Source organism: Gekko japonicus, unplaced genomic scaffold (assembly GCF_001447785.1).
Source record: "Gekko japonicus isolate JY-2015 unplaced genomic scaffold, Gekko_japonicus_V1.1 scaffold2185, whole genome shotgun sequence".
Classification (NCBI taxonomy): Eukaryota; Metazoa; Chordata; class Lepidosauria; order Squamata; family Gekkonidae; genus Gekko; species Gekko japonicus.
Window position 1 is genome coordinate 269,446 of NW_015168722.1, and position 11,444 is coordinate 280,889.

Below are 11,444 nucleotides of genomic sequence, written 5' to 3' on the forward strand. Positions count from 1 at the left end.
TATTATTATTATTATTATTATTATTATTATTATTATTATTATTATTATTATTATTATTATTATTATTATTATTATTATTATTATTATTATTATTATTGATGATGATGATGATAATAATAATAATAATAATAAACAAGTTAAAAAGCATCAGACCAAGTACTGAACCCAGTGGTACCCCACTGCTTACCAAGCTCCACTGAGAAAATTGCCCATTTATACTCACTCTCTGATTCCTATTAATTAGCCAGTTTTTGATCCACAAGAGGACTTGTCCTTTTATCCCGTGACTATTGAGCTTACTTAGGAGCCTTTGATGAGGAACTTTATCAAAAGCTTTCTGGAAATCAAGGTAAACAACATCTATTGGGTCACCCTTGTCTACATGTTTGTTCACTCCCTCAAAGAACACTAACAGGTTAGTGAGACAAGATCTTCCCCTTACAGAACCCATGCTGAGTCTGCCTCAATAGGTTTTGTTCGTCAATGTGCCTACTAATTCTTTCCTTAATAACAGTTTCCACCAACTTACCCGATATCGATGTCAGACTGACAGGCCTGTAATTTCCCGGATCTCCTCTGGAACACTTTTTAAAGATGGGAGTGACATTAGCTACCTTCCAGTCCTCAGGAATGGAGGCAGATTTTAAGGGAAGATTACATATTTTTGTCAGAAGATCCTCAAGTTCACATGTGAGTTCTTTCAGAACTCTTGGATGTATGCCATCTGGGTCTGGTGATTTGTCAATTTTAAGTTGTCTATCAGTCGTAAGAGCTCCTCTCTCAACACCTCAATCTGACTCAGGTCTTTCAGCACCCCTCCTGAAATCAGCGGTTCTGGAGTGAGCAAGCACTTCTCATCTTCCACAGTGAAGACAGAGGCAAAAAATGCATTCAGCTTCTCAGTCATTTCCCTATCTTCCTTCAGTACTCCTTTTACCCCTTGGTCCTCCAAGGGCCCCACTGCCTCCCTGGCTGGTTTCCTGCTTCTAATGTATATGAAGAAAGTTTTATTGTTGGTCTTTATGTTTTTTGCTATATGCTCCTCATGTTCCCTTTTTGCCTGCCTGATCACAGACTTGCATTTTATTTGCCACAGCCTGTGTTCCCTTTTATCAACCTCACTGAGACTAGTTTTCCACCGCTTAAAGGAATCCTCCCTACCTTTTACAGCTTCCGTTACTTTGTTCGTTAACCATGCAGGCTTTTTTCTATACCTATTTGTGCCTTTTCTAACCTGCGGTATATATTTTTTCTGAGCTTCTAGGATTGTCGTTTTAAATAGTCTCCAGGCTTCCCCAGTGGCTTTGACCCTTTCTACTTTTCCTTTCAGTTTCTTCCTCACATGTCCCCTCATATCAGAGAAGTTACCCCTTTTAATAAAAGTGGTTGTGTCAGTCTTTTTGGGTAACTCCCTATTTATATAAATGTTGAACTCAATACCATTATGGTCACTGTTCCCAAGAGGTGCAATCACTTTTACATCTCTCACCAGGTCTTGGACGTTACTTAGAACCAAATCCAGGGTTGCCTCTCCCCTGGTAGGTTCTGTGACCATCTGCTCCATAGCACAGTCACTGAGAGTGTCTAGAAATTCAATCTGTTTTTCCCCAGCTTGAACATATATTGACCCAATCAATGTGTGGGCAGTTAAAATCACCTATTACGACAAAGTTATTTCATCTAGCCGCTATCTTTAATTCATTCATCATTTTATAATCTTCCTCTATCTTTTGATCTGGTGGGCAATAACAAATTTTCAGTGTTAAGCTTCCTTTTGGGCCCACTATTTCAACCCATAGCATTTCCAGAAGTGAATCCAATTCCCTTACCATCTCAATATTACTGAACTGTATACCCTTTGACATACAGAGCCAACCCACCTCCAACCCTTCCCTCCCATCCTTCCAATATAATTTATAACCAGGAATCACTGTATCCCACTGATTTTCCTCATCCCACCAAGTTTCTGAAATACCCACAATGTCTATCCCCCCCCCCCAACACCAAGCATTCCTTTTACCTTGGACACTTCTAGCATTTGTATATAAACATCTATAGTTTCCCATGCATGTTAAGCCCACAACCTTCCTCTTGCTGCCTCGAGACCTTGCCAGGCAGTCCATATCGTTAGCCACAGTCTCAGTGGACAATTCTAATCCATTTGCTTGTAGAAAAGTAAGAGTTATCCCTTCATCTCTTTGAGATGAGCCATCCTGAACCAGAGACTTTCCATCTCCTGTCGGCTTTCCCTCAATATTCAGTTTAAAAACTGCTCTGCCACCTTTTTGATTTTAAGCACCAGCAGCCTGGTTCCTTCTTGGGACAAGTGGAGACCGTCTCTTTTGTACAGCTCCCTCTTGTTCCAAAAAACATCCCAGTGCCTAACAAACTTGAACCCTTTCCCCCTACACCATCATCTCATCCATGCATTGAGACTCCTGATCTGTGCCTGTCTCTCCGGACCTCATGACTGCATTTCCACACATTGTTGGTGCCAACATGTACCACGACCACTGGCTCCTCCCCAGCACTATCTACCAACCTATCTAGAACACGTGTAATGTCCACTACCTTCACACCAAGCAAGTAAGTCGCCAAACGGTCAGTACATGGGTTTGCCACCCAGCTGTCTACCTGCCTAAGGATTGAATCACCAACTACCAAGAGCCCCCCTCCCTCCCAAGGGATGGTTCCTTGGTGTGAAAGGATACCCGTTCACCAGCTGAAGAAGAGGTCCCTTCTGAGGTGACATTCCCCCTATCTGCAACACGGTGCCCTGTTCCCTCTAGACCCTCATGCTCTCTGACAGCGGTGGGGTTGCCATAATCAGAGTGGGACATATGTAACAAGTCCCCGAGAGTCTTCTCCATGCACCTAACTAACTGTCTCTGCTTCTCCAGGCCAGCCACCTTGGCTTCAAGGGAGCAAACTCGTTCCTTGAGAACCAGGAGCTCCTTGCACCAAGCACACACCCAAGACTTCTGTCCAGTGGGCAGATAGTCATACATGTGACACTCTGTGCAAAACACTGGATAGCTCCCAACCCCCTGCTGGCCTTCTGGCTTCATAATTGCTTTTAAAATAATAATAATATATAATCCCCCTTTTAAAACCCTTTGTATTTATGTGACTCTCCTTGTAGAAGTCTATTTACCTTATTGGGCACCCAAGGAGACTGGGGCCCTGGCTTTCTGGCTCTTCCTGGGATTCTTACAGAGAATCTGGCTCTTCCTGGGATTCTGGCGAGGTGCTGCCTTAAATAGAAGCCTCCCCCAGCAGAGGGCGTGGCTAGCAACTATTCAAATTCACCCAGGCACTCACAGTCAAACAATGACCCTTTCTCACACTATCTCAAGCAGCCAGGACTCTGCAACAACTCAAAACTCACCCACACATTCCCAGTCCCCCCACACAGTACCCTCAGCTAAAAGCAAATTAAAAACACTCACCCCTCTAGCAGCTCTATCTCCTGCTGCTTCTCAGAGCATCTAAATTGGTCTTCCCTCAGTTCCCTCTCCACCATTCATTCTGTTACTGTACCTGTCTCCACTGACACACAGGCTGCCCAATCTAACTTTAGATACTTTCTGTTATTAGTGCCTAAATTGCCATCTGTTTTTAATTTTGAGTTGTTACTGTGTTTGAGTTGTTACTGTGTTAATTTGGTTTTAACAAATAATTCATTGTATTGTTTTTAAGTTGTTGTAACCCGCCCTGAGTCTTGCTGTGCAGGGGAGGGTGAGCTAAAAGTCTAATACAATAAATAAATAAATAATAAATATTGGACTAAAGGGCTTTTTAGATATACTTAACAGAACAGGAAATTATAGAGGTGAACAGCTGCCAGTAATCCAGGCGAGAATCACACCCAGATTTATGCCAGTGGTCTAAAACAATTCTGAGGGTGCTCCTGTGTTTATTTATGACACTGTGAGATTTTGTGTGCACCACTTTCTAATTCAACACTTGTAACAGCCAGTGTTTGGGCTGTGAAAACTTTATGGATCGATAATCCACATAACAATGATCAGTATTGTTAACATTGTATAGTTTCACTTACGCAAATGGGCTTTGTAATACTGGCTCTTTACTCATCCCTTGTTGTGAATTTTGACAAAATCTGGCTCTTTAATCGTAAAAGGCTGTTGGCCCCGTTCTAGTCTATTAAAAGTATTATAGCATTAAGGAGGCCTGCAAACTCTAAGATCACAGTTTGTTCTTTCTTCTGGCTGCAATTTTGGTGCTAGTTCAGCACTGAATACCACGTTCTGGCCTTCTAGCTAGCCTAATTTACATTCCTTGTGTGAGTGATGACACAAAAGGGTTATGAGTGCATGTAAGTGTTGCCAACAAGCCTCCCTGCATAACAACATAGGAGGGAAGAGAAGCAGCACAGCAATACCGGACCTTACGAGGCATCTTGCGATGGAGCAGAAGGATCCTGGTTTTCAGGCTCTGGGGGAGGAGCTGGCACTGATTCTTCTTTCTTCTGTGCAGCCAGGAACTCATGAATTGCCTTCTCTATTTGTGGCCTGAAGATGTGGTTTAATTTTGGATCTACCACCTGAGAAATAATTCTGTCCACTCCAGCTTCCAGCATCCCTGACCTGGGGCAAAGACAAAGGAGTCATTCAGCTCCTCCAAAAAAATTTCCCTCCTACCCTCACCAAGAGCTCTCCTGAGTTGTCACGTCAGTTGCAATTAGCATTAACATGGTGTGAACTACTGCTCTCTTGGTAGGTCCTCCATGGGAGAGTTGTTCCACTCACTGCAAAGAAAACCAGCTGAGTTCGAACCTGACAGCAGACATCTGATCACATAATCTCTTAAAAGGAACACTGGATGGGAGTTCTTGCAGGCATACAAAGCACCAAGCAAACAGAAACATGTCTTGGCACAAAGTGGGGCTGGGAAGAAGAGAACACATCTTGGAAGAGATAGGTGGGAGAGGACGAGAGGTGATCTTCTTGGCTGTTCCATTTATAGCAAAAAACCCCAGAAAGGCAGCCTTCACCCCAGGACTTGCCACCGCCACCTGCTCCTTACAGCTGCCGGTCTAGACACATGGGCACTTTTTACAAGACAAACAAAAACAAATACATGCAGCATAAGACAAAGAGCTTTTTTTGGAACAGCAAGTCACAAACCAAGAAGTGACTTACTACTGCAAGGGCTGTTGTCACATAACAGACAGCATGGGCTGTCTGGTGGGGTTAAGTCATGTCTATAACAGACCAGGGGAGGCAAAACAGACATTGCCTAGCATTTGGGAAAGAGGCTGCATGCCCAGTGTGACCCCCAACTGTGCAGAAGACTGTCAGCAGACACTGCTTTAAGGCCAAGTGGGCACCATGTTTAAATCTTATTTTTTATAAAGAGTATTTCTGGTCTGCCACAAATGCAAATACTGGACTTGGTGCATATGCAACTCCTGAAGCTGGCAGGCTGAGCCATGTTCTGAAACTGAAGTTGCCTACAATGCACGTGAGCACTGTAATAGTGCCAGCACAGAAGACACACGTTCAATAACAGGAGAAGCGCTCTTGTCAGGTTTCACATTGAGCAGCAAAAGTGCTGTGGAAACGTTTGAGTATCCCCACTGTTAACAAAAGCAAAACAAAACGGAAGTAGCTAGCTGGTGGTCTCCCCTCATAATGGGGTGGATCCTAGCCATGTTTCCCTCTGGCAGAAGACACTTCCACAAGCATAGAAGAATGTATATGCTTTTTTGACTGATTCCCTCTTTGTACTGCTGACTGCCATGTTACCCTATATACTGTTCCTCAGGGTAAAATTTCAAGGAGCCACAGCAGGTTGCAGAAGGGGGAGGAAATTGAAAGTAGAAAAGTTCACTTATGCAAGTACTGTGCCATTTATGCAAGGTAAGACACAGCACCAAGTTCCTGGGACAGGCTGAATAAAAAAACAAGGGCTGGAATAATACAAACATGCAACATCTGTGTCCGTAAGAAAAGTGAGCAAGGAAGCCAACATGTATACAGGGCTCCTGCCTCCCACAGAATGTCTGTAATAAGCCACTTGCCTTGTTTGAAGGAGCATGCAGCTTAAGTTGCCTTTGCTTTGTGGCTCACACACCTCACATGCAGGTCACAGAGAAGCAAACCTCAATCACCTGCAGTATGTCTGTTTTGTGAGGTCTACCTCATAATGGAAAGCAATGGAACTGGGACATTACCATGAGCATGTATGTGAAAGACAGATGTACTGTGAGTTTCACAAACAAGGAAATGCTTAGTATTTAATTCATGCCCTCTGCTGATAGAACCACACAACCAGTAAAAAATAAGACTCAACTGACTAAAGGATGATAAACTATCATGTTCACAGCATGTAAGCATAGATACCATCTATTATCTATTTCACATGGACAGGTCATAGAGGCCCACTACAGTATCACTGTGAAACAAGTTTTTACTACAATTGCTCCAAGTTTCTGGGATGACTTCCTGAGTGTGGCCAGAACTGAATATCCCCAGTGGCATTCTGGGGTATTTGTGACACTCCTGTTTTGCATGGGCTTTAGCAGTTAAAATAAATATGATGGCCACACAGTTTTTGTTGACATGCTATGAACTTTCAGAAATGGAGTGCCTAAATTTGCCGTGCATACAACTTTGAGATTAAGAAAGGATTAATAAGCAAAGAATCCACAAGGACTTGCAATTTCATTTTCCCCTGTTATCTCCTTCCCCATACTATTACCTCTTTTTCTTCTCCCAACAGCACTCGTATTCTCTCCCCTTTCCCTGCTTCCTTCTTTTCCTACTTACCAACCAACCCTTCTTTTATCTCCCCCCCCCTTCAGCTTTATTTACATCATCCCCTTCTCCTTAGTGAAGTTCCAAAGCAGCTTCCATCATTCTCCTCTCCTCAGTTTCATCTTCACAACAACCCTGTGAAATAGATTGGGCTGAGAAAATGACTTGCCCAAGGCCACTCAGCAAGTTTACACAGCAGAGTTGAGATCTGAACCTGGGTCTTCTGGATTCTGGTCTGAGACTCTAACTACTACACCACACCAGCTTTCAAATATGCCTTCTTTATGCCTCCTGGTAGCCTCTCCCTGGAAAAATCTGGCCAAGATGCAAAAGTCCTGCAGTAGCAAGTTGCTTAGGTGAATTGTATGGTGGACACTGCCATGCCCAACCAAGCTGCACAAGTTGTGCAGAGGGTGCTGCTTGGCCTAGATGAGTTGCATGGTATCAAGTCATCTGGTAGCCATGGCCACACCTGGACCTTGGTATCAAGCTGCCTGTGGTTGCTGGTGGACCTGACCCTAATGAATCATCCCTCCGGGGCAGGAAGGAGGGGAGCAGGGATGGACTGGGAGTCCAAAACAGCCCTAGAAAAGGCACTCCCTCTGCCTTTTACTGACAGAAATCAGGTTTGAAGGCTGGCGATATTGTGGTTTCCTATCAACCCCACGATTGCCAGTGAGATCTCCCTTCTGTAGAGCTACAGTTGTTGCTTCTATTATTTGGGGGGCTTTTAATCTCTCAATGTGTGTTGGTTGTTTTTTTAAAAGCTTTCAGATTATTCTGCAAACCCAGGTTTTTTCTTACATTTGTAAAAAGATCTGCTGTGTGTTCATGACCCCAATGTCTGCATTTAAGTATCCACAGATGTGACCATATTGAGAATTAGTTATAGTGCAATTAATCAGTTTTGCTACTTTTGCCAAGTGTCCTGCACTCCTATGAAGGTCCTTCAACCTATCTTGTGCATTTTATACCAACCTTCGTCTAAGTGGCTTAGGGCAACATGTATCTTTCTCTTCCTACTCCCATTTTACCCTCATAACAACCCTGTGAGGTAGATTAAGCTGAGGGCGATTGGCCCAAGTCACCTAAGCAAGCTTCATGACAGAATGCAGATACCCCAGCCCGTCTGGTCGCTATTGGGTTAGCTGCTCTGAAGTCATGGGGGAAGGAGAAGAGGGATGAAGAACTGCATTTGTACCAGTTAAACAGTTAAAGCTCACAGCCTTTTAAAGCCAACCCACTCTCATTCTAGGCACACTGCAACAACAAATTTTTGAAAGTTATTACTGCCAGTTTTAGATCTCCAACCTTTCTAGATAATAGTGTAATAACAGCAACTTTCAAATGGTGATTTCTGCTTATTTCAATGTATACTGCTACAAGTATTTGCATATTGGAACCTGGTACTTCCCCTACTGTCTTAAAAAATCAACATGCATTATTCCATCTTCACCTGGAGACAATACTTTATATATCAGTAAATAGTTTGCAGAAAGTAAAGGCATTTAAAATATCACAGATTTTATACAATGGACAGTATACTGCTAAAATAACCTGCAGTCAGTCGAAAACTCTCATGCTGTGAGGAACATAATGGATTAGCTATAGCAATAGCGCCAGAACCAAGCAAACATGTGTTGCCACTGCTCTCTGCTGGACAAAAATAAAATAAACCCACCTAGACTGTTCAAGCTGCTGCCCCTCATGATGAAAATGAGGAAATAACAAAGCATTCCTAAGAGGCAACAAGGTAGTAAGATGTCCCTTTTTTCTGGAATCTGATGGAGGCTTGTATCTGTCCATTATTAGGGTCTTATAAATCCAATTCTGGTAAAAGCATGACGGGCAAAAAACTTGGTTCCCCAAAATTTCTTGTCTATTTCAAAGTTTGGTTCCGGCTTCAGAAGGGGCCCCTTAGTGGGTTACTATGGCTCAGAAACTGCCTTGCTGAGAAAGAGCAAGCTGACCTTGTGAATCTGCAGATAACACCAGCTGCAGAGAGGAGTCGAGAAACCTGGTACTGGTTTCCCAATTAGCCACGTTCCTTTCAGTTAAGTTCATGACTTGCACCTGTGGGAAAGGGGCCAGGCTTTGTTCCTTTCTCCCAGGTCAGACCACTGCTTAGGTCACCACTTAACCATTGGCCGGACAATCTGGCTTTCTGTCATCACCTAAGGCTCCCATTGGTCTTTCAGGCCTGAGACCATGAGGGCCTTTACCATAAAGAAGTAGGCTTCTAGACTATTGTCAGCCTGATGGTGACTACTAGAGAGATCTGGATCCTCTCACTCACAGTGGCCATTTTGAATCTTTGCATGTGTGGGTCAAACAGTTTCTGGCCTTGCTGACTATGGAGAAGAGCCACTTTGGATTACTGGAACATATAACTGAGAATGGGTAACATCCTGTAACTTGGAACCAATGTATTACTGTGTGTGTTAGCTCTTAAATTTCTGATTTTATTATTTTAATCCTCACAGTCTTCTTGTTTAAAGTATCCTTTCACTTTAATAAAAATATATTTTAATTACTTTTGTGGTTATTTGCCTTCACCTGACCTCAATTTAAATCCAGAGCCTAGACTGGCTGACCACCTACCACAGTAATTGCTTTTGTTGGAAACTCATTTCTGCAAGCTCATCTTGCAAGACTGACTTTCTAGTTTAGTCTCAGGAAGGTTATTTATTTATTTATTTAAGTATTTTTACCCCGCCCTCCCCGCAAGGCTTGCCCTTTGGCTTCTGACCCTAGGGATAGAAAAAAGGGCTGGTGAGGAGTCACACCCCAGAGTTATGTAATTTTGTGTTTCGCAGCCATTAAACTAAGTCTCTTGGCCCTGGACAGAATCAGGAGGCTTTGACAGTGACACTAATTAACAAGAGGATATCAAGCTCTTACAGTGAAAACCTAAGCAGAGTTACACTCTCCTAATGCCACTGAAATCAATCAGCTTGAAAGAGTTGCACTCTGCTTAAAACTAAAATCTTAACTGCTATAAAGCCCATCATCATTAAAGGGAAACTGTTTCCAAATTAACTTCTTACCCACAAGCCATTTGACCTGGACAACTATTCTAAAAACATTTTACTTACTGTGTCACACTCTGCCTCAGGCCATTCCGCAACTGGTTTTTGTTCATTGTTGGGTTCCATTCAAAATCCTGCTTATCCAGGTGAGTAGACACAAAATTATCCACTTTCTGTCTCAAATTCTGATAGGCTGGCTAAGCAAAGCAGTCCAGTTAGTACATGCCCAAAGAGACTCGATAACCCATCCCTGAAACACATTTTTGTACCCTGCCATTAATTTTTGACAGGTTCTACTACTTTCCTCCCCTCAGAATAGTTTGAGACAAAATAAACTAATTTTAGTCCAATAACAGAGAGTAGGTTAGAACAAAGTGCATTACCTTGTATGCAAATATACTTTCATGTGATGAAGCTTTTAGCTCAATAGTGAGTGGTGGATTCAATACCGAGAAAATAAAAAACTTCTTCATACAACACAATTACTACCACAAGACATGGTTAAAGACACTTGTTTAGATGATATTAAATGGGGATTACACAAATTCATGAAAGAAAAGTCCACCGGCAACTATTAGCCATGATGGCCAAATAGGATCTCCATATGCAGAGTCAGAAGAGAGCACCAGAAGGAAATCCAGGGCAGAAGGAAATACAGAAGCAGGCAATGGCAAACCAACTCTAATTGCCTCATGTCTTGAAAACCCTACAGGGTTGCCATAAACCAATGGCAACTTAACAACACTTTCCACTACCACCACCATTCAGGACCCATTTCCTTTAAATAAAAAAAGAAAAGAAAAAAAAGCAGCAACAACAGCCCCAACAATTTCCCAAAAGTGCCTTACAGGAAGATGAGCACGAGCTATGCAGTGGTTCCTTTTTGCTCATGTAATGTAATGGGGTGGGGGTGGAAGAAAAGAGGCAGAGCAAACGTGTACAGTCACTGCAAACTAAGACAACTGATGTCAGTGAGCTTAGACTGCAGTACTTCTACGAAGGATTGCCCTGTAACAAGGGAAGAGCATTATCTACGGCAATATTTTTAGTGTTGAAAGTCGCTTCGAGAATTTCATGGTTGACAACAGAAATACAAACCTAGCGAGTAAACAAGCCAGATGTGCTGAATAAGTTCAGCACGCACACCAAGTCACCCACCACCACCACCCGAGTACCATGCCTATGCAGACACCGGGAAAGGCAAGAGGAGCCTAACCTCAGCTAGAAACAGCGGATTTTGAAGGAAAAAGACATTGAACACTTCCTGGGGGCGGGGGAGGAAACTGTGCACGGCTGAAGGGAGGTAACCCCCACCTTGGTGTCGACGTCGGCCAGGCAGTCCCTGCGGAAAGCGTCGAAGAGACCGCGGCTCTTGAGCTGCCCAACTATAATGGCAATAAGCTGAGCGTCGCCGGGGGGCAGCGAGGCCGGGTCAGTAGCCGCGGACCCCGCGGAGCTTCCCCCGGCTCCGCCTGTGCCAGATGGCACCCCGCCCGGCTCCGCCATCCCCCTGCCCGGGCCCTCCCAGCGCCGCCGCCCAAGGGGCCACTGCGCTGCTGCCACCGCCGCCACAGAAACAAGAGGTGGTGGCCGCAGGTAGTGCTGTTGCGGTCGCTGACGCACCGTATTCTGCGTC

At 43.7% G+C, this 11,444-nt stretch overlaps 1 protein-coding gene across 1 annotated transcript in view; it reads right to left on the bottom strand.

Annotated features, from left to right (window-relative positions):
- The window catches only part of BOD1 (biorientation of chromosomes in cell division 1), a 15,479-nt gene extending 4,094 nt beyond the window's left edge, over positions 1-11,385 (bottom strand). Inside the window, exons 1-3 of the mRNA XM_015415583.1 lie at positions 11,123-11,385; positions 9,875-10,005; positions 4,408-4,607 (exon numbers count right to left, since the gene is read on the bottom strand). Coding sequence (XP_015271069.1) covers positions 4,409-4,607; positions 9,875-10,005; positions 11,123-11,314 — 522 coding nt within the window. The 5' untranslated portion in view covers positions 11,315-11,385 and the 3' untranslated portion in view covers position 4,408. The remainder of the gene's footprint in view (positions 1-4,407; positions 4,608-9,874; positions 10,006-11,122) is intronic.
- Positions 11,386-11,444: the final 59 nt, after the last annotated feature.